Here is a 23,583-nt window from a genome sequence, read left to right on the forward strand (position 1 = left end):
TTAGGACTAACATTCGTCTTATAAATATGTAGGCTATCCCTGATTTGTTATATCATCATCAGTAACAGTCTTCTGTAAATCAGAGAATGGTTCATTTCCAAACATTTCTCAAAAGTACTAAAAGAATCATTAATGGGGCATCGACAAGAGGGATCGTAATGCTTCAGCTGCTCACGATTCTCATCCCTAAACATACACATACATTTGCAGTGGCACTTACCACCATCCCCATAGGTTTCGACTCCATAGCCATCCTGTAGTCCATTACTCCACGTCCCATCGTATCTAGCAGGTGTATTGGTGCTCTGCCGAACTCCATAGCGACCCTTGAACCCGTGACTCCACTCCCCACGATAAAGCCACTTCCCTTTGGTCTCAACACCCAGCCCGTGGCGTTTGCCCTGAGACCAGTAGCCCTGGTACGTGTTCCCGCTGGGCCAGGTGTAGACCCCGACTATCTCGAAACCGTGGGACCAGGACCCTGCGTACTCGCCTTGACCCTTGGGTCCCGTGCAGATGCCGTGTCCGTGGGCTTTCCCGTCCTCCCATCCGCCACAGTAAGTGCCTCCATCGTCGAAGTCGAACCGTCCGCCCGTCATTCAGAATGGGATGAAAATAAAACCAGTCGTAACGTTGCCGTGCGCTTCTTCTTGTCTTTCTCTTTCATTAAACCTTCTTTTCTAAGCCGAGTTCAGCAGCAACGACGAATCACAATGGAGATATTGTTTGGTATTTCTGCTTGGGTTGTGAGGGTATGAATGAAGAGGCAGGTTTAGTGCATCGTTACCGAAGCCGCAAGCGCTGGAACCGCCGCTGCGTTTCACCGACTCCCTCCGCTCGCAGGCGCTGCGCAGAGCAGACACAGCGAGAACGCGGCGCGGCGGCGAAACCGCCTGCCAATCCTCCGAGTCATCACGCGGCCACGCCCACTTCACCCTCACCGGGATAAACGAGAGGACGCAGGTTCAGAGGTTGTAAGATATCCCCTTTTTTTTCGTCTCTATTCTTTTCCCGGAGCCGATTTTTTTGGTCTGCTTTATTTGGTTAAATATAAGGGAAATTGCTAAACAAATCTTGTATAAATAACAAAATTAGAGAAGTATCCTATAAAACACTGCATATGTAAGCATGTTTTGGAACAATTTAAGCTGAATTTCACATACCTGTGAATTTTGTGGCCTGGAAAAAAGATAAATTATGCATGTTTTTAATCATTCTATTTACTCAAGATTATTCAGGGACGATTTTGAATATATGATTTCTATATTCACATGAAAACATGAGATGTATGATATCTGTGTATTTGCTGTGCTTTAGTACATTAAGTAATTATTTATTTATTTTGAAAATTTCATATATATATATATATAAATATACAGTACAAGTATACAGTAGCAATTTAGGCTATTTTAAGTAAGGCTTTTAGCAAGCATTTTTTTCTTTACATTTTATAAATGACTCACATAAACCTTTTGGAATAAACAAAAAAATAAATAAATCATGGAAAACAATGTTTTAAATCTACTGTTTTTTATTTTATTTTTTTATGTTGTCACTGTGACTATGTATTACCGCTTGTTCTTGTAGCATTGAATTAAAAATGGTCAGGGTGTTCAGAGTACTTCTGTAATAGGCCATAATGTCATGGACAGATGACCTGCTTTGGCAGGTTGTTGAAAAAGATGCATTAGCTGTGTTAAAAGCATATAAGAATGTAGACATAGACCTGAATTTGTTGAAATCTCCCAACTGTCCGACAACTTTGCCTGCCAACTAGCAACATCTTCTCATTTTATTCTAGAAAGTTCTTTAATTGTTATGAGACCAGAGACCTGGGAGCCACTAGGGGGCTTCAGAATACTTCCAAGGGTCATTTCTTTATAATAAATTACAATAATCTAACTTAATTCAAACACTACAACCTGCCATGAGGTAGGCTACAACATGACATCATGTTTCTTAATTTAATCTTTACCAATTTGAATGTGTCCCCTCAACTAATTGTGGTTAATTATATTAATAGTTTTGAAGATTGTCTTGAACAGTGAGGCCATTAAATGATACAATATAGATATGCCTAATTTGTTACTCAACACTGATGTTTTTTTTCTTCTTCTCTTTATACTTCCTCTCAACAATTTGGTTGATATGTTGGCTGCCGTTCCTTTATGGTTATGTAAAATCTCTGTGATTTGGATAGATGAATCATATTGGCCTACAGTATATTCAAACCTTGGGTGCACTAAATCAAATTGTCAATTTATGTATTTTACATGCAGGTAATAGTTACAAAATAATATATTAGGCCTATTTGTGAAACTTGGCAAAGTTTATTTTTATTGTGTGAAAGGTTTTTATTATCAGTATACTAATACTGCATATAAATTATATGAAAGAAAAAAAAACACTCTAGCCTAAATTTTCAATCTTCTCATCAGAATAAATAAAAATCTCAACATGTTATGGCAGTGAGTTTGTAATAAACGGCTTAATGTAATTTGATAGAGAAGATAGTCTACAGAGACATCTGTTGGTTAATTTAAAAAGTGCGCTTCTGATTTATAGCCATCTTTAAGCATGAAAATGCATTATGTAAATATTCAATTTTTTTTTTTTTTTAGATCGCTATAACAAATAAGAATCAGATTTTCACTTGATTGGAATAGAAATATATATATATATATATATATATATATATATATATATATATATATATATATATATATAATTTATATTATTTATATAAGGCTATATTTTGTGATTGTGAATGCAAGTGTTTGTCCTTAAAAAGTTGGGTACCACGCCGTTCGACACACTGGCTGTGTCTCAAAACCTAGTATGCTGACTATCTAGTGCGCATTTGTTTAAATCATAGCCGAAGATGCACAGACATGTCGTCGAAGGCAACTAGATTTTGAGACACAGCCAATGTCTGATAAAATGGCGATGGAAAACATCGGTGAATCTCAGGATGAGAAGGAAGTCCTTATTAAGAACGATGCACTGTCACAAGACAGCGGCGAGGTTGTCGAGAAAACAAAAAACAAAGAGTCTAAACTGATTTTGTATCATTGGACTCAGTCATTCAGCTCTCAGAAGGTAAGTGATCCCATAACAACATCACTATAGCATAGGCAGGTCAAGAGCATCAGGGCGGATGCAGCATCTGATCTGTTGTTTTGATTGTAACATTCGCATATATTTAAAAAAACAAAAAAACTTATTCATGTGGCTGTCTCAATTAAACAATTGCAGATTGACAGCATACATGTTAATTATTCATAAATTATACATTATTAATGAAGCAAGTGTGTAGGCTGTGTTCAATTACTGTAATCATAACACAGACGCCTGAATTACAAGTGTATTGTAGAATTGTAAAACAAGAGCATAACCTGCTGTTGTTTTCTTAAACAAGATGAGAGTAAGAGAGTGCTAATGATACACTCAAACAAAGGAACATTGTGTTTCTGTCATAGGTGAGACTGGCCATAGCTGAGAAAGGTCTTCAGTGTGAGGAGTACGATGTGAGTCTGCCTCTGAGTGAACACAATGAGCCCTGGTTTATGCGTCTGAACCCCACTGGAGAGGTTCCTGTGTTGGTTCACAATGACAATGTCGTCTGTGACCCCACACAAATCATGGACTATTTGGAGCAGAACTTCTGTGATGGTAAACGCTCAGGATTTTGGGTTAATGTCATGTGTAAAACAGTATTTATAAAGAGTACTGAAGGGCACATAATGTTGAACCCTCTGATGCATGGCCTCCACCACACTTCTTTAAAATCCTTTTAATAATTCAGGGCGTGTAGTCACATATAAATAATGATAATAATAATAACAATTCTATATGACTGTCCCTTTAACTGTATATGTCTTTATTTATTTAATTCAACACGGCTAACCAAGCATCTCTAGACTACCAGTCAAAGGTTTGACATAATTAAGATTTTTTTTAATGTTTGTGAAAATGTCTCACCAAGGCTGCATTTATTTGGTCAAAACACAGTAAACAGTAATATTGTAAAATATTGAAAATAATTGCCTTCTGTTTTAATATATCCTCAAATGTATTCCTCTGATGGCAAAGCTGAATTTTCAGGTTAATTGTCATTATTCCAGTCTTCTGTGTCACATGATCTTTTATAAATCATTTTAATATGCTGATTTGCTGCAATTATACTTTTATTCAGCAAGGATAGAAAAAACATTTATAGTAAAACACTTATAATGTTACAAATTCATTTTCTATTCATTAAAGAATCTTGAAAAATTATTACAGTATTTTGTTTAAACAAAAATATTAAGCGTCAAAAACTGATGATAATAATACGAACCATTTGAGCACTAATAATAATTGATAACTGCTTAGCAAATCGGCATATTAGAATGATTTCTGAAGGATCATGTGACACTGTAATGGCTGCTAATAATTCACATGAGTAAATTAGTACATTTTAAAATAGGAAAAAAGTTATTTTAAATTACAGAATATTACTGTTTTTATTGTATTTTTGGTCAAATGCAGCCTTGATGGTATAAGATGCTTCTTTTAAAAATATTAAACAATCTTAATTATTAAAATTTACTACTTTTGGCCTGTAGTACTAAACATTAAGTTTCGTTTTAGGGATTTAATAAGTCATGCATTAGAGGGATCAATAAATATATGACTAAATTAAATAACTTTTGCACCTGAATATACATTTAATAAATGCGTTTAAAACACTCCATTTTCATTATGTTTGTTTTAGATGCCATTTGATATCCTGTATGTTAATAGCTGGAATTGTTTTATACTACAGGCTTATGTTGGATTTTTTTTTGGTTTTTTGTTTTTTGCTGCTGTGTTCAGTGCAGTTGTTATCTTATTTTCATTTGGTTGCATTTATGTTTGCATGTACCATGTTACGTTCAGCATGCCTGTGCAGAAATTTGGATAACATGAGAGGCACTAAAGGGTGAGTCAAAATAAGATATTTTCACTGGAGATTGCCGCTATATTTTTGGGTCATAATGCATACTGTATATGTGCTTTGTGCCCTTCTCTGAATTAGAGCACACCCCAAAACTGATCCCAGAAGAGGGAAGCACATATTATCATCGAGTTCAGCATTACAGAGAGCTGCTGGACTCCCTGCAGATGGATGCATACACCCATGGCTGCATCCTCCACCCAGAGATCACAGTAGATTCCCACATCCCAGCTTATGCCACCACCCACATTCGCAGTAAGAAGGGGACTGAGCATAATAACTTAATATGAACCTTCAATTATTGTGAATACTGTGAATTAAATGAGTAGTTCAAAATGTACTCACCCTGAGGCCATCCAAGATGTAGATTAGTTTTTTTTCTTTATCAGAACAGAACCTAAATTTAGCATTACATCACTTGCTTATCAGTGGATCCTCTGCAGTGAATGGATGCCGTCAGAATGAGTCCAAACAGCTGGTAAAAACATCACAATAATTCACATGACTCCAGACCATCAATTCACATCTTCTGATGTAAAAGAGCTGCATGTTTATGAGAAATAAATCAACTATTAAGGCATTTTAACTTTAAAACATTGCTTCTGGCCAAAATAGAAGACCATAATCCATAATATCACTTCCCCCAGTGAAAAAGTCCATCCCCTATAGTCCTCTGAAGACAAAACCTACTGACATATTTGTTTAGAACTCGTAAACAGTGCTTGATCTGTGTATATTTCTCTCCCAATTCAAAGGGGACAGCTTTTTTCACTGGAGAACGCGATATTATGGATAGAGGATTTGTATTTTAGCTGGAAAATGTTAAAAAACGTCTTTGTGGATATAATTATGGATAAAAATATGCAACTTTTTGCCTCACAAGTGGTTAATCGATGAACTGGAGTCGTTTGGATTACTTGTGGATCATTGTGATGTTTTTTCAGCTGTTTGAACTCTCATTATGACGGCACCCATTCGCTGCAGAGCATCCACTGGTGAGGAAGTGATGTAATGCTAAATTTCTCCAAATGTGTTCGGATAAAGAAAAACTTATCTTGGATAACCTGAGGGCAGGGGTGTCCAAACTCAGTCCTTGAGGGCTAATCTCTGCAGGACAGTGGCCCTCCAGAAGCAGGATGGACACCCCTGGCCTCAATAAATTATGAGAAAATGTCAGTTTTGGGTGAACTATTTCTTTAACAGCGATTTCTCTCTTATAGCACAGATTTTAAACACAGAATCTGAACTTAAGAAACTAGCAGCGGAGAATCCTGATCTTAAAGATGCTTATATTTCAAAACAGAGACGTCTGAAAGTAAGTAAGCATTCATGCAGTGTTCAGTTTCAGTTATTCCCTTTCTGGGCATCTGCTCTTTGTAGTACAGTACCCAAGACCTCAGATTATCTCAATGATTTTATTCCTTTGAGTATGTGCACTTAATTTAGATTACAATCTTCTTTACAATGCCAAGAATGTGATTGCTGGATGTCACAAAACACTATTTGTTTGAATCTCTCTAGAGTAAATTGTTTGACCATGATAATATGAAATACCTGAAGAAACTCCTGGATGAACTGGAGAATGTTCTGGATCAAGTTGAGACCGAGCTGCAGAGGAGGATTGAGGAGACACCAGGTGGGAGAATTTTTTGTTAAACAGTAAAAGCACAGTAAAAAAAAAAAACTTTCTTGAAACTACATAAAAACTCATGTCAGACCAACAGAAGTTGCCTAATTGTTGTCCCAACCAGTGTATTGTATTTGTAAAGAGCTCATCTTTTTACAAGTGTTGAAGCCTACAGTATGTTCAACCACTTAAAAGAATATCCTGTATGTCTTTGCTTTGTAGGACTATTGTTCCTTCACAAACACTTAACATGTCAAGTGTCCTATAAGATTACCGCTATCAAAAAATAAATTCATTTATTGTTACTTAATAAAAATTTGCTGAACAAGAAAATCATTAGTTGTCTTGACAAACGTATTGGCAGAATGAGGAATTTTTAGTGAATAAATTGAAATTGAAAAAACAAAGTAGTGTCACTTTGATACAATTATGAAGACAATAGTTGAGAAAACCTAAAACGTTGCCTTGGGTTTTTAACTTTTATGTATTTTTTATGGTGCATTGCACACGTGTTGTCAAGTAACTTTGACGTGGGAACAGCTGGTTTTATAAAACAAATACAAAATAAAATATTTAAACTCTCTAAAACTTTTTTAAAGCTTTCTGTCACTTATCATCTTATCATCTTTCCAGAAGAGGGCAGTCAGCAGGCTTGGCTCTGTGGCGACTTCTTTAGCATTGCTGATGTCTCCCTCGCTGTCACCCTTCACCGCCTCAAGTTCCTGGGTCTGTCCCGTCGGTACTGGGGAAATGGGACCCGGTTCAACCTGGAGGCGTATTATGAGCGTGTCCTGAACCGGCCGGCTTTCCGCAGAGTTCTTGGACATGTCAACAACATCCTCATATCTGCTGTGCTGCCCACTGCATTCAGGGTGGCAAAGAAAAAGGCTCCAGCCTTTGTTGGTGCCACTTTATTGGTTGGCTTGATAGGGGGCGCTACTTACCTGGCTTTCACTTATTTTAAAAGGAGACTTCTCATGTCTTGAAACAGCTATTGGGACTCTGTCTTGACCTGTGTATGTTTATTATCACATTCGACTCATATATTCTGTAACAGTTTGATGATTGTTGCAAAGCAGTTTGAAAAATAGACACAATTCATCTTTTCATTGATAGGTTCATTAAACAGACTTAAATGGATTCAGTTCATGCTGTAGGTCCTTTATGGCCATTGTGTTTTGTGCTAAAATGTTTGCATTAATGTCTGGTCACAAATACAGTAGAAGCAAATACAGAAACAAAACTTCCTGGTTTTGTCTAAGAATTTGTCTGTTCTGCATTAGTATGTTTCATCAATTCAGTCCTGCTTTTCACTTGATAAGTCAAAGGATATATATAATACTACTGCATATGCAACAGTAAGTTCTCTGCACAGAAAAGACAAATATAATAAAGCATATTTCTCAGTTATGCAAGTGTCTTACAGTAATTATAGTATAGTTGTGTCGTGCGTGTGTGTTTCTCATGTTTTTAGAGAAATGATTGATCTTAGACTGGTTTGTTAAATAGTTTGCCAGGTCTTTTTAGGTAAATGGAAAACCATTAGGGCTTGAGGTTATTCCACATTATTAGGCAAGTCACAGTTCTCATGTAATATGGGGAGGAAAAAATATATAGAGAGTAGAGAGTATCAAAGTGATTAAGAGCACAGAAGAACTCAGGTCAGAAAGTTTCTGTCAAACAAAGGTGTGCCTTTAGGCCCATTGTACCCTTTTATTTATATCACTGAATCATGTTACCATAAAATAAAAAAGGTGGTTTACTTTGCATTATAACATTGAAAGTGGAAGTGGTGGATGAACACAAATCAAGCGCATAAGAAAAAATAGGCTACAGGTACACAAATAAAATATTACTACAGTTAAATTCAGTACTTTTACTTTTTACTTTTAATTTTACTTGATACAAAAGTGTTAGACTTGTAAGTAAAACGTACTGATCAATTAATTATTTTGTAATTTTAATTTACTTTTCTATAATCCTACTGCTCAGGAAGGGAGCTATGTCATACACTATCAAAACATTAAATATTCTAAAATATCAATTTAGGTTACTGAAGAGGTGGACAAAGTACACAACTCCATTACTTGAGTGAAGTACTTTTACTGCTGGTCAAATATTACTCCATTATAAGTGAAAGTTGTAAAGGCAGATTTTTACTTAAGCAGAAGTACAGAAGCACTTGCTTTTAAAAGTACTTAAGTACCAAAAGTAAATTTCCTTTTTATGTCAACGTCTTTTTATGTCAAAATCTTCTTTAAGATTGTGTCCCAACGGCTAATGGAGTTCCTCTTGAAAAACGGGTACATAGACACCTCCTGGGAGTCCCAGGAGTACCTGGATGCTTAGAACACACAGGAGTGGTGAGCCAGTTGATCCGGGAGGCAAAGGAGACCAGAGGAGACCTTGCCGTACTCTGGCTGGATCTTACCAACGCCTACGGGTCCATTCCCCACAAGCTGGTCAAAGAAGCACTGACAAGATATCATGTGCCAGAGACGATCCACAACCTCATTCTGGACTACTACAACAGTTTCAGATTGAGAGTTTCATCAGGAACGGTAACATCTGCCTGGCAACGGCTAGAGAAGGGCATCATTACCGGCTGCACAATCTCGGTACCACTCTTTGCTCTAGCCATGAACATGATCATCAAATCAGCAGAGGTGGAATGTAGAGGCCCCATGTCTAGATCTGGTACTCGGCAGCCACCCATAAGAGCCATTATGGATGATTTAACTGTGACAGCAGCTTCAGTTACGGCGTGCAGATGGCTTCTTCAGGGGCTCCAACGTCTCATCCTATGGGCAAGGATGAGTTTTAAGTCAGTCAAATCCAGGTCCCTGGTCTTAAAGAAAGGCAAAGTGGCCGACCTGTTCCGCTTTACCCTGGAGTGGTCACAAATTCCATCAGTAACAGAAAGACCAGTCAAGAGCTCCCTGAAGGACACAGCCACTCTCCAACAAACCAGGAACAACGTGACGAACTGGCTCACTGCAGTCGACAAGTCAGGGCTTCCAGGAAAGTATAAAACCTGTATGTATCAGCACGGAATCCTGCTGAGGCTTCTTTGGTCCCTTCTCGTATACGAGGTACCCATGACAACGGTAGAAGCACTGGAGAGAACCATCAGTCAGTTCCTCAGGAGGTGGTTAGGGCTCCCACAGTCCCTAAGTAACATCACCCTCTATGGGCATTCCACCAAGCTGCAGCTTCCCATCAGCAGCTTGTCCGAGGAGTTCAAGGTTACACGTGCCCGGGAGGTCTTGATGTACCGAGATTCCTCTGATGCCAAAGTCTCCTCAGCGGGAATCTGCGTTAAGACGGGAAGGAAGTGGCAGGCACAGAAAGCGGTGGACAGAGCGGAGGCATGGCTGAGGCAAGGTGTCTTGGTTGGCAAGGTGGTGGTGGGACGAGCTGGCCTGGGCAGTTTTTCTAAGCCTCGCTATGACAAAGCAAGAGGGAGGGAGAAGCGTCAGCTGGTGCAGAACAAGGTGCGGGCAGAGGTGGAGCAAGATCGCCTGACCAAGATGGTTGGTATGCGACAGCAAGGCACCTGGACTGGGTGGGAGAATGCCGAGCAGCGCAAGATCACCTGGGCAGAGTTGTGGAGCTCTGAACCACTGCGCATCAAGTTCCTCATCAGTTCGGTATACGACCTTCTGCCCAGTCCATCCAACCTACACCGCTGGGGCTTGGTAGACTCACCAGCATGCCAACTGTGCCAAAGGAGTGGCACACTGGAGCATATCCTCAGCTCTTGTCCAAAGGCTTTGGGGGATGGGCGGTATCGCTGGCGCCATGATCAGGTCCTCAGGGCTTTGGCAGATACAATCACCAAAGTGATTCAGAGCAGTAAGAGTCAGCATCCCTCCAAGCATACCATCTCCTTTGTTAGAGCTGGGGAGATGGCATAACAGCAGCCACGCTCCCTAGGTGGGCTCCTCGCCAATGCAAGAGATTGGCACCTTCAAGTGGACCTGGGATGGCAGCTCAAGTTCCCGAGTCACATCACGGCCACTTCACTCCGCCCAGACATGGTGATAACATCGGAGTCGACCAGGCAGGTGGTCAAGTGGAGCTTACTGTCCCCTGGGAAGACAGATTGGAGGAGGCAACTGAGCGCAAGAGAGCCAAGTATGCAGAGCTGGTGGATGAGTGCAGGAGCGGCGGCTGGAAAGCACGCAGTGAGCCAGTGGAGGTCGGTTGCCGGGGCTTTGCTGGACAGTCGTTGCTCCGAACACTCAAACTCCTTGGAGTTAAAGGTAAACTGTGCAGACGAGCCATAAAGAACATCTCTGAGGCTGCTGAAAAAGCCTCACGATGGCTGTGGATCCGTGGAGTAGCATGCCACTTGGACACAGGCTGGGGACTGATCACCCTGGCAGGGTCACCCGGGCGAGGGTGTCTGTTGATTAAAGACCCGAAACACCTGATGACCTCGGGGTCAACACTGATGATGTGTCCAAGTAGCACCAGACGGTGTATGTTAGAACCAAGTATAAAAAAATAACAAAAAACAAAATGTTTGTTGACAAACAATATACTATAAAAAAGACATCACATAAGGCAAAATGTATACAGTTTTAAGAAGAATGCTAGTTTGAAACTCATTTGAAACTGCTTTGGCAGTGGGAAATATAGACATGCATTAATTGTTAATTAGTAGTGAAGTAAAAGTTTCTAAAATTAAAAAGAAGTATGATGCAGTCAGGAAGTTTCAAATTGTTGAAATAAAATAGTTTGAACTGTTGTTGAATTGAAAAACTTTGTATCAGAATGTTTATATAGAACTATGATGGATTTGGTATTTCTACATTTTTGTATGTTTAAGAGAAAGTTGGGTGTAAAACTATTTAGTTTAATTGTATTTTTATACTTCATTTAAACATATTTTTACTACTTATGTTTTTCTAAACTATTCCACAGACCCCTGGGTCCCCGGTTTAAAAACCACTACCCAATCGGAAAATATTTAATAACATCAATTACAAACTAAATCAATTTAAATACTTTACATAACTGGTTTTACTTATCAAGCTGTGAACGAGTTAAGGGATATACATCCTAGGATATATACCCCAACACACACACACACACACACACACACAAACACACGTTTGTTTCTGTGAATTGTGAGGATTTTACATAGACTCTATTTCTTTTATACTCACCAAACTATATTTTCTATCCCCTAACCCAACCCTAAACCTAACACTTACAGAAAGCCTGTTTGCATTGTTACACTTTCAGATAAGCATAATTTACTAAATCAATAATTTATTTTTTTCCCCTCGTGGGGACCGCAGGTTTTATTTGAATTTCAGGTTTTACTGTCCTTATGGACACACACACTTCCCCACTAAATATCTTGCTGTCTGCAAGTATGGTGCCATCGATGCATGTTGTGTAGAACCACGGTCACCATGAGGTGGCAGTATTGCTATGTAAGTGTTAAGACTGAAGTTATAGTGACCTCTGAGATAAAGTCAAAGAAATGTTGCATTCGCCCATGCCTATTCCTCATCTGATTGGACTTGACATCTTGCTACAGTTGTTTAAATCTTAGCAGGTGTGTTTCAGTAACTTGGTGAAGTTCTCATCATCTTCTAAAATTTAAGACACATGACTTTCCATTGAAGTTCTTCAGGTATCCAAATCACTTGGTGTCGGGTGTGGTTCTTATAAATATCACAGATGTCGTCATATTAATGTGTCCCGGCCAAACGTAAGATACATCTGGATGACACTTAACAGAGTTCACATTTACACTAAGGCCCATTAGATTGTAATAAAACAAATGAATCTAGAAAAGCAGAGTCTCATCTATGAATACACAAAGTGTCTTAGCAAGTATTTTATAAGCTCCAGGCTTTGTGCATGCTGACGTGGTGTGCTTGTTTGAACCATTTCCCATTTTGAGTGTATATTCCAAGACTAGTCTCATCTCAACAAAAAGACAACATTGAAATCCAACACCACTTCTTTAGTGTCACAACACACTTGACTTGTTTGACCATAATTTGTATGAACTATTGTGTTGCTCACACAACAGTTGCTTTTAAGTAACCATAACCCTTGAGGACCGTTGAATTTATATGGGTAAACCAGGTTATATTTAAATCCCTTGAAAATGGCATCATTTTCATGGAACTGGCCTTGTGTGTGGTTTATATTCACTGCAAACTGATAAACTTGTAATCAAGGGACTAATGGCTTTATAAATAAATCTGAATAAGGTTCATATTTGGCCACTTCGATTCCCTAGACCATCCAAGACCAATTAACACGTCTTAAATTTGAGAGGACATCTGTCCTGCTTATCTTTAAGGAGGAGCAAAGCTTGCCCTGCCCTCGAAGAGAAGAAAACTCTGATCAGACATACTGCAATAAGACGAAAGAGAACCGAGGAGGAGAAAGGGAGGATTTTGGCCTGGGGTATAAGGTAAATATCATCCCACACAGCTCAATGTGGAGTGGCAGCAATCCCAGTCTTCGAATGGGTGGGGTGGATGGAAACTTCCAAGGTGCTTTTTCTCGCCAGTCCATCTTTGCGGCCCAAGTGTCGTGCAAGAGAAAGACAGATGCTAGAGGTGGGCAGAAAATCCAGTTTCCATGGACACACGTGATATACACTCCTGAGTGCTTCGCAAGATCCCTAGAAATATTGCTTCATGTGGTTCTGTCTGTTGTCTGTCATTGGCACATGGATATATGCTTGATGCTCTTACCATAGACTCACCGTTCAGCAGCCTTCTCCGCTGCTATTCTCAGAATATGATGTCAGTTGTTTAAGTTGCAGCTTTCATAACATTACTGTGAAATCTGACTTTTGGCCAAACCGCAGCACTGACATTCTGCCCAAGCGCTTTTGCAAATGTACCAAGAATAAAAGGGTGATCAGTATCACACTGAGGTCATTTGAGTGACCTTGCCACCACTTCTCTTTTTTTGTAATTCTGGCTGCCAGTGCAGTGTCATTAATGTGCGCTAAATACTAAAAGCCCTCTGATATTGCAGTGGGTTATGGTGGCCCATGAGAACCACAAAATAATTAATTTGAGAAATCAGTTGAGAAATCAGTAAACCAATTTATTAAATAAAAAAAGCAAATGCTAAAAAAAAAAATCTATACAATTACTAAAAACAGATAAATGAGAAATAAAATATTCAGTTGAGCAATTAATGGATTTTTTATAAAAAAAATTAATATGCAATTATATAATTGTATTTTTAATTGTATATACCATTTTAAATATGTGACCCAGGACCACAACAACAGTCATGACATATATACCATCTGAAAGTTGAATAAATAAACTTTCCATTGATGTATGGTTTGTTAGGATAGGACGATATTTGGCAGAGACATAATTATTTGAAAATCTGGAATCTGAGGGTGCAAAAAAAACCAAAAAAAAAACCCCCAGGGAAAATTGCCTTTAAAATTGTCCAAATTAAGTTCTTAGCAATGCATATTACATTTAGTATTAAATGTATTAAATAATTACATTTAGCATATTACTAATCCAAAATTAAGTTTTATATATATAGATATATTTACAGTAGGAAATTTACAAAATATCTTCATGGAACATGATCTTTACTTAATGTCCTATAGATTTTTGGCATTAAAGAAAAATCTATAATTTTTACCCATACAATGTATTTGTCACGATCACAAAAGAGGATTCAGTAGCAAATGTGAAATATAACAATTTATTTGTGAGAATCCAAGCAAGACATATAGCCAGAGTCAAATGAAGCATGTGCAGGATCGCAGTCACTCTTGGCAGTGCAGGGATGCAAATGGGCAGCCGCTATGTATCTCCTGGGAACATAAGGAATCCTTCGTAACTCGTAACGGAATCCAAGAAGACGAAAAACAGGAACAGGGAACTCTAACACAACCAGGAACACAGCGAGAACACCAAACGATCTGACAACACAGGACAGAATGCACAGGTCTTAAATAGCAGAGCTGATCAGCATCCCTCTGTCTCGAGTCCAGAATACAGTTGACCGAATAAGTTGCTTCCCCGTCTACGAGGCGTGGGGTTGGCGTGAATGAAATGTGAACGTTAACGTGTGAATGAAAAACGGGTTTCAATTTAGCGACATGAAAAACGGAATTAATTCTCCTGTACGCCGGAGGAAGTTTGAGGCGGACTGCCACTGGGCTAAGAATCTTAGTGACAGTAAATGGGACAATGAATTTGGAGGCTAGTTTATTACAGACGGAGTGGAGATGAATATTCTTGGAAAGCCACACTTTTTGACCAACGACGTAGACGGGAGGCTTCGACTGGTGGCGATCGGCCTGAGCCTTAGTGCGCGCTCCCACCTGGAGTCTCACGGGACGAAGGCGTGGGCAGAGAGGACCGCAACTTCGGATTCCAGGCTAGGAAAAATAGGTGGCTGGTAACCTAAACTACACTCAAAAGGCGAGAGGCCCGTAGACTACACTGGTAACGAGTTATGAGCGTACTCAACCCATGAGAGTTGCTGGCTCCAGGAGGCGGGATTCTGAGCCACCAAACATCGCAACACTCTCTCAAGGTCCTGGTTGGCCCGCTCAGTTTGGCCGTTGCTCTGAGGATGAAAACCAGAGGACAGACTGACACTCGCCCCCAGTAAGCGACAGAACAAATTGGGGTCCCCTATCGGAGACCACGTCCATCGGGAGGCCATGAATGCGAAAGACGTGATCAATGACAGTAACAGCTGTCTCCTTGGCAGAGAGTAATTTGGGCAAGGGAATGAAATGGGCCGCCTTCGAGGACTGGTCTACCACGGTAAAAACGACCGTATTACCCTGGGAGGGCAGTAACAAAATCGAGCGCGATGTGGGACCAGGGTCTCGAAGGGACAGACAGCGGTTGAAGTAACCCTTCCGGGGGTCGATTGGAAGTCTTACCATGAGCACAAACCGAAAAGGCCAAAACAAAATCTCCTGTTTTTGGAACCTGGACGGTAGGAAAGGGAAAAGTCAAAACGGCTGAAAAAAAACTGCCCACCGAGCCTGCCTGGAGTTAAGACGTTTAGCGGCTCTAATATACTCGAGGTTCCAGGCAATAAAGTGTACCCCCGAACCCGCTAACCAATGACGCCACTCTTCCAAGACTAACTTGACTGCCAGCAGCTCTGTTACCAATGTCGTAATTGCATTCAGCGGACGACAAACGATGAGAAAAAAAAAATACAAATGTGCACGGGTGGACGCTCCGAGGAGGAGCGCTGGGAAAGAACAGCGCCTACCCCCACCTACCATCGACCTCCACCACAAACTGACGTGTGGGATCAGGGGCGATGAGAATGGGAGCTGAAACAAAGCGGCTCTTGAGGTTGGTAAATGCAGTTTCAGCTGCACCAGACCACCTGAACATCGTTCTGGTGGAGGTCAAGGCAGTCAGAGGAGCGGCTAGTTGGCTGAAATTGCGAATAAAATGCCGGTAGAAATTGGCAAACCCAAGAAACCTTTGCAGGGCCTTACGGGAATCTGGGGTTGGCCAATCCACCACAGCCTTAACCTTGTCGGGATCCATGTGCATCCCCTCAGACGAGATGATGTAACCCAAAAACTGGACTGACTGTGCATGGAACGCACATTTCTCCGCCTTGGCAAAAAGCTTATTCTCGAGCAGCCTCTGGAGCACTCGCCTGATGTGCTGAACATGTTCCTGGAGAGAGGAAGAAAATATCAATGTCATCCAGGTAGACATATGAACTGATTGACCATGTCTCTTAACACGTCATTAACGAGTGCTTGGAGAACCATGGGGGAGTTGGACAGCCCGAAGGGCATAACAAGATATTCAAAGTGCCCCCTGGGGGTATTAAATGCGGTCTTCCACTCATCCCCCTCCCTTATGCGGACCAAATGATAAGCGCTGCGCAAATCTAATTTGGTGAAGACAGATGCTCCCTGAAACCACTCGAAGGCTGAAGACATCAACGGCAAAGGGTAAGTATTCTTTACCGTGATGTTGTTCAACTCTCGGTAATCAATGCAGAACCATCCTTCTTCCACACAAAAAAAAAATCCTGCCACAGCTGGAGAAGAGGAAGGACGAATGAGTCCGGCTGCTAGAGAATCAGAAATATATTTCTCCATGGCCTCCCTTTCTGGAGCAGAAAGCGAGTATAACCTGACCTTAGGCGGAGACTTACCTGGTACTAGATCTATAGCACAGTCATAGGGACGATGCGGAGGAAGAGAAGCAGGCCGGGACTTACTGAACACTTCCTTCAGGTCAAGGTACTCCTCGGGCACGTTAGACAGGTTCACCGGCTCATTCTGCAACAAAGAACCAGACACAGACGAACAGGCAGACATAAGACAGGAAGCATAAAAAAGATCACTCCACACCGATAAGGAGCTATGGCCCCACCCTAGGATTGTGACGGACTAGCCAGTGATGGCCCAGAACGACTGGAGCCAGTGGGGATTCTGTGAGCAGAAGTGTGAGCTTCTCAGTGTGGTTTCCTGAAGTGATGAGGGTGACAGGGCCAGTAATGTGTGTAATACAAGGAAGAGTCTGTCCATTGAGTGCGTTGACAGATTTTATGGATGAGAGGAACAATGGGAATTTGAAGGTGTTGTGCCAAGTTGAAGTCCATAAAATTACCCTTCGTCCATAAAATAATCCATTGTGTGGTCAGATCGTTCTGTCACGAACACAAAAGAGGATTCAGTAAAGAATGTGAAATATAACAATTTATAGACATATAGCCAGAGTTAAATGAAGCATGTGCAGGATCGCAGTGTGATGGATCTGCCATATTCATTAGCAAAATCACATCAATAAAAAAAAGTCCATAGCCACAACCAGGGGTCAGAGTGAAATGGTGATGGTCTTTAATGACTCTTGCTTACACAAGAGAAAAGTGACTTCAGACATCCTTTTGATGACAAAAAAAAATATGGTGAAAATCAAATGTTCAGCAAAATACCATCCCTTCCACATGGATACAGTTGGAGTAGAAAGAGTCACCTTACATTGCTCTAGCCTCTCAAACTCACAGAGGACTAACTACAGCACAACTTTCCCAGAACAAGAAGTATCACCCACTCCCCCAAAACAAGACATACACTGAATTTAAAGAAGGTGACCAGCACCATTTAAGAAGAAAAAGGGGAGTAACAAAAATTACATATACACACAAACATGAACCACAAATATCCAGGAATTAACAATACATTTGACTAAAGTTAGAGCCATGGATAACTTTAGTTAATGTAAATAGCATTGTGCTAGGCAATAAAATCACCTTAATCAAGACATCACATTTTCCAATGTTCCTTCCAACTAAGCATAGTTGGTACATTCCAACTTCCTCCAGAATCCAATAAAACAGTTCAACTTCCTGTTTGAACCCCTTTATTAGGAGTCTGGCTTGGGTACACATGACACAGCAGGTATATTTTTTTTTTATCTAAATCCTACTGCTACTCTGTATCTTAATCAGAAGTTATTTGTTAAATTTTAGTCACCTTTCAAGTCAAAAGAATGTTAACTGGTTTTAACATTTTAGCCTTAAGCCAAAATAACCAAGCCCGTGCACTGACTCAGTAAAAATGACAAATAAAGATAACATGCTAAACCAACGTAACAATGTGCTTGTTTTTATGAATCAGTGCAAAGATAGTCTATAGAAGATATGTGTGGCCCAATACATGGCCATCACACACCCCCCAACCCAAGATCTCACGCTGGTAAGCGGGAGAGGAAGTCGACAGTGGCGTTAGTTTTCCCAGGAACATGCTGGATAGTAAACTTATAAGGCTGTACAGAAAGATACCAGCGGGTGATTCGAGCATTTGTATCCCGCATTCTGTCCATCCATTGTAATGGCCGATGATCAGTTTCAAGGGTAAACTCTCTACCTAAAAGATAGTACTTGAAGGTATCTAGGGCCCATTTCACTGCCAGGCACTCCTTTTCAACGGTAGAGTACCGTACCTCTCTCGCATGAAGCTTCCTGCTAATGTATGCTACTGGATGTCTACTGTCTGACTCGCCCTGAAGGAGCACTGCCCCAATGCCAGTATCAGAGGCATCGGTCTGCAACACAAATGGCTCTTCAAATTTAGGGCAATAAAGTACTGGATCCTTGCATAAAGCAGCCTTTATGTCCTGAAAAGCATCCTTGGCTTCATTTGTCCAGCAGATCTGATTAGGACAGTTCTTTCGAATCAAATCAGTCAGCGATGCCACACGAGTAGAAAAGTTTGGTACAAATCTTCTGTACCACCCTGCCATCCCCAAGAACGATCGAATCTGGGTCTTTGTCTGTGGAAGAGGACAGTTCTGAATAGCCTCAATCTTTTGAATTTGTGGTCTGATGACACCATTACCAACAATATACCCTAGGTACTCCGTTTCCTTTTTAGCTATGGCACATTTAGAGGAGTTAATGGAGAGACCTGCTTCCTGAATACGTTGGAACACATTCTCTAAATGTTGGCGGTGTTGTTCCCAAGATGAACTGTAAATAATAATATCATCCAGGTAAGCAGCTACATAATCCCCCAGACCAGACAGAACACAGTCCATAAGTCTCTGAAATGTAGCTGGGGCTCCGTGTAACCCAAAAGGCATAACAGAGAACTGGAAGAGCCCCCAAGGGGTGCGGAAAGCGGTCAACTCTTTTGACTGAACGCTCAAGGGAACCTGCCAGTAGCCCTTACATAAATCGATAGTGGTAATCCATTTAGCCTTGCCTAGACGATCAACCAATTCATCAATCCGGGGTGTTGGATAGGAGTCGAATCTGGATACAGAATTAAGATATCGGAAGTCCACACAAAACCGAAGACTGCCGTCCTTTTTAGGGACCAATACCACAGGACTACACCAATCACTTCGAGAGGGTTCGATGATGTTCATATTCAGCATCTGATCCAATTCCTCTTTTAGAGATGTCAAGAGACGTTCAGGGAGACGATAACTCCTGCGCCGAGGGATGGCTCCTTCACAGAGTACTATGTCATGCTCTATCAAACTAGTTCTTCCCGGGGTCTCTCTAAATACTTCTGGGCTACAAAGATTTTGAACCTCAGTTTGTTGGTGCAATGAAAGATGCTGGAGGTCCAAAGTAGCCCTGGATGAGATAGGCAGGTACTGTTCATGAACTTCATCTTCATCTTCCACTCTGCGGAGCATTAGAACCTCCACCCCTGCCTCTGACCTCTCATGCCATTCTTTTAACAAGTTTATATGGAGTATCCGTTTGGACCGGATCTGCCCTGGCAAGGCAATCTCATATGTGGTAGATCCAAGTTTCTGAATCACCTCAAAAGGCCCTTGCCATTTGGCCAATAGCTTACGGTTATCACTTGGAAGCATCACCAACACTTTAGCTCCAGGCTGAAAACTTCTAACTCTCGCCTTTTTGTCATACCAAGTTCGCTGCCGGGTTTGAGAGTCAGTCAGATTCTTCTGAGCAAGTTCTGACATACCCTCCAACTTTTCCCTCATTTGTAGGACATAGGCAACCACATTCTGGGGTTCAGGGATCTTATGGCTTCCTTTCCAGGTTTCCTCCAAAAGGGATAGGGGTCCTCTGACCTCACGGCCGTACAACAATTCAAAAGGGGAAAATCCCAGGGAAGCCTGCGGCACCTCTCGATATGCAAATAACAAATAAGGGAGCCATTGGTCCCAATCAGTCCCAGTTTCACTGACAAATTTCCGTAGCATTTGTTTCAAGGTCTGGTTGAATCTTTCAACCAGACCATCTGTCTGTGGATGGTAGGGTGTGGTCCTTAACCTGTTAACCTTCACTGCCATTTGTGGCCTCGCAGGTGAAAATAACCTACCTAAATTAAAATGGTAACAGTTTGTGACAAAGTGTGCTTACACAAACAAATTAGGTATCTTTGGAAAGAAGAGACTCTGGGCTTTACTATCTATCATCCAGAGTTGATAATGCTCAAAAAGATAAAAAGTTATAGGCACTGACGTGCCTTGAAAAATATTTTTCCACACTGAATGTTTTTTTTATTTCATATACAAATACATGAAATAAGTCCTGGAGCAATCCAGAAAAGTAATGGATCGAAAGCCACTGGTCTCATGAGTTCATATTTCAAATTTGAAGAAGATACCATGAAAAATGAGATTCCTGCAATATTTTCTGAAACTATTTATAGTCCCCCCCTCCCCCCTGTTTGAGGAAAAATAACCACCAAATGGATTGCAGAATTATACAAGCTATTTTAGTCATTATACATGTTCCTGCATAGTTTTTCAATTATAAAATAATAGACAGATTTATTTGAGCACTAAAAAATACAAAAATAATTATTTGAGTAATAAAAAGGAAAAAAAATAGAAAAAAAATGCTTTGTATATAGTATGTATACTGAAGTATTCTTCGTTATTCGTTATTACAATGATAAATATCACTGCCAGACGTGAAGTGATATTGCCAGACATGGTCATAGAGTCAGTAAACACACGCTGATGTGCTTCCATTCAGATTATAATCAAACAGATGGGCCATATAATCAATAATAGCTGATCAATGAATCACAATGATAGCCGTCATAGAGTCGCTAATAAACACGCTGATGTGCGTCCATACATATTATAATCATGCAGACACGGCCACATTCCCCACACAATACACACATAAAAAATGTAGAAGAAAAAAAAAGTTTTTTATGGATAAAGCAGATCGCTAAGTTACGCCCCGCTCAGATGACAGAAGCGTCATAGCCCGCGTCAGAGCTCGCAGGAGGGAGCGCCAAATTCAAATAATCTATATTCCGCTTTTCTGAGACTTTTTTTTCCGTAGACGGTCTCATTATTTTTGTAAAACCGTATGCTGTAACATCGTTTTGTTTTTTTACCACCAAGACGCTGTTTTTGAGCGTAATTTATTCCATAACGGACGCGAACAATAACTCTCTGAAGAAATGAAACGTAAACAAAGGAATATTCATCCTTATTACAACGTTACTGTTTCGCTGGACTAAAAGTGCTCGCTGGTATGTTGTTCTGTGGACCCTTACCTCTCTAACTAAACTGGGATTTCAGCAGTGGACGCGTTTGTGGCTCGTTATTACAATGATAAAGGTACGTACTGCTTTTTTATTCTGCGTGTTTGGATGTGTACTGCTTACACAAATGTAGCAAATTTGTGCCACTCATTCCTTATAAGCTTTCCATCGAAAAACAGCGATCTGTCGTCGATGCTTGAGGCTTAGACCCTCAGAATGATATATAGTTTGACAAGATTAACTTTGTCCCGTTTCATTTATTCTATTAGAAAACAATGACACATGCAAACAAAGATCGTTCAGTGCGAGGTCGCTCTGGTGAACGTTAACAGGTTAACCCTTTTATCCCTAACAAATGATACACTTGTTGTAACAATTTGGACATAAAATTAGATCCCTGATCAGTCACTATGGTCCGGGGGAAACCCACTCTAGAAAACAGCTGAACAAGACAAAAAGCTACATTTCTGGCTCTCACCGTTTCTCATTGTTTCCTGTCTTGCTTCGCTCCAATGGCCCTACCACGTCCATTCCCAACTGCTCAAACGGGACACCTACTACAGGCAGGGGTTCTAAGGGAGCTTTAGGAGGTCCTCTAATAGTTGTAAACTGACATTCTGGACAACTCCTACAAAAATCTCCCACATCTCTTCTCAAATTGGGCCAAAAGAAATGACGGCTAATACGAGCAGTTGTCTTTTGTCTCCCTAAATGGCCTGCCCAGGGAACTGAATGACCTAAATGAAGCACCATATCTCTAAGCTTTTGTGGCACCACTATCTTTGTCTCGGCACTCTGCTGTCTATACAATACTCCATCCTGTATACAAAACCTACTCTGATGGTCCTCTTGACCACTCTGGCCCGAGCACTCTTGTGCCTCCCTATATAAAGGCCCAATTTCGGAATCATCTTGTTGCAATTGGCCTATATCTTTTGGAACTTCAAAGTTTGTTTCAAGTTGTTCAAAAACAAATTCTTCCTCAGTACCACTTGCAACAAAGTTGAATTTTTCCTGTCTTCTTTGTCTCTTAGACTTACGGGTTTTACCGGGTTGACTGTCTAGGTCTGAATCAAAAAAAGGCAGTGCACTAATATAGCGGGTGTCTTCCTCTCTCTTCCTAGCATTAGACCGTGTTTGAACCATATTACATTCCTGACTACCAGGCAACAAGTCAAACAACACTGGTAAATCTTGGCCTAAAATCACTGAGTGGGGAAGATCATCTACCAATCCAACATTCAGAAAATAAACTTGTTTCTGCACTTCAATATGAACATTAGCAGTAGAGTAGCATTTCTCGTCTCCATGAATACACCGTATAGACACCTTTGCCACGGAATTTCTACGATTTTCTGGAACTAGCTCAGTACGGACCAAAGACTGCATACTACCTGTATCAATTAAGGCTCTTTCTTCCCGACCATTTAATATTACAGTAGCACAATGTAAGGGAACAGGTCTCCGCTCAGGGTGAACAGGTCGTGGCACACAACACAAATTTGCATTAGCAGCAGGATTGTTGGGACACTTGGGTTTAGTGTGACCTTCCTGTCCACACTGATAACACACAACACCCTTCCTACTATTAAACTTTTGAATAGAGTTGGGACTAACAAGACCACCCCGATCACCCACAGACTTACCCTCACTGATGAATTTGGTCTTGGCTGGAGGCATCTTAGCTTGATTCTTCGAATCTTTGGATCCCCGCCACTGGTTGAAAGTCCATACAGAGTTCTTTCGTCGAGCTGACATAAAAACATCAGCTAAAGCGGCAGCCTCAGAAGCAGTTTTTGGATCACGTTCTTTAATCCATATTTGTAAATCAGGGGATAACATGCGTAGAAATTGCTCCAGCACAATCACTTCACCAATGTCTTCCTTGGTTCGATTTTGAGGTTGAACCCATTTGTGATACAGTTCTTTCAGTCGCACATATAACTCTTTTGGGGTTTCATCCCTTCCCAC

The 23,583-nt window shown here is 40.6% G+C and overlaps 2 protein-coding genes across 6 annotated transcripts in view; one reads left to right on the forward strand and one right to left on the reverse strand.

Moving 5' to 3' along the window:
• LOC306864784 (junctophilin-1-like) overlaps window positions 1–916 on the reverse strand; it is a 39,412-nt gene extending 38,496 nt beyond the window's left edge. For all 3 annotated transcript variants that reach the window (XR_013783812.1, XM_079409006.1, XM_079409007.1), the window contains exon 1: window positions 221–916. Coding sequence is in view for 2 of the 3 variants with exons in the window: in XM_079409006.1 (XP_079265132.1) it covers window positions 221–599 (379 nt within the window). In the remaining variant the exon portion in view is untranslated. The remainder of the gene's footprint in view (window positions 1–220) is intronic.
• On the forward strand, window positions 391–8,015 carry LOC306864785 (ganglioside-induced differentiation-associated protein 1-like). 3 transcript variants are annotated; one of them, XM_079409010.1, is made up of 6 exons: window positions 391–557; window positions 3,480–3,672; window positions 5,060–5,233; window positions 6,199–6,293; window positions 6,500–6,614; window positions 7,239–8,014. In XM_079409010.1, exons 2-6 carry the CDS (start codon window positions 3,567–3,569, stop codon window positions 7,589–7,591), a joined length of 843 nt encoding a protein of 280 aa, XP_079265136.1. In that variant the 5' UTR covers window positions 391–557; window positions 3,480–3,566; the 3' UTR covers window positions 7,592–8,014. The 3 variants fall into 3 exon arrangements, with proteins under 3 accessions (XP_079265136.1, XP_079265135.1, XP_079265134.1); XM_079409009.1 differs by lacking the exon at window positions 391–557 and adding an exon at window positions 686–971 and having other exon boundaries at window positions 7,239–8,015; XM_079409008.1 differs by lacking the exon at window positions 391–557 and adding an exon at window positions 2,751–3,099.
• The last annotated feature ends 15,568 nt before the right edge of the window (window positions 8,016–23,583 follow it).

This window comes from Barbus barbus (assembly GCF_936440315.1).
Source record: "Barbus barbus genome assembly, chromosome: 46".
In the NCBI taxonomy this organism is placed as follows: Eukaryota; Metazoa; Chordata; class Actinopteri; order Cypriniformes; family Cyprinidae; genus Barbus; species Barbus barbus.

Coding starts and splice junctions, on each gene's coding strand:
- LOC306864785 (XM_079409008.1), top strand. CDS start 2,929: ATGTCTGATAAAATGGCGATGGAAAACATCGGTGAATCTCAGGATGAG. Junction 3,100..3,479: donor AGTCATTCAGCTCTCAGAAG/GTAAGTGATCCC, acceptor TTTCTGTCATAG/GTGAGACTGGCCATAGCTGA. Junction 5,234..6,198: donor TGCCACCACCCACATTCGCA/GTAAGAAGGGGA, acceptor TCTCTCTTATAG/CACAGATTTTAAACACAGAA.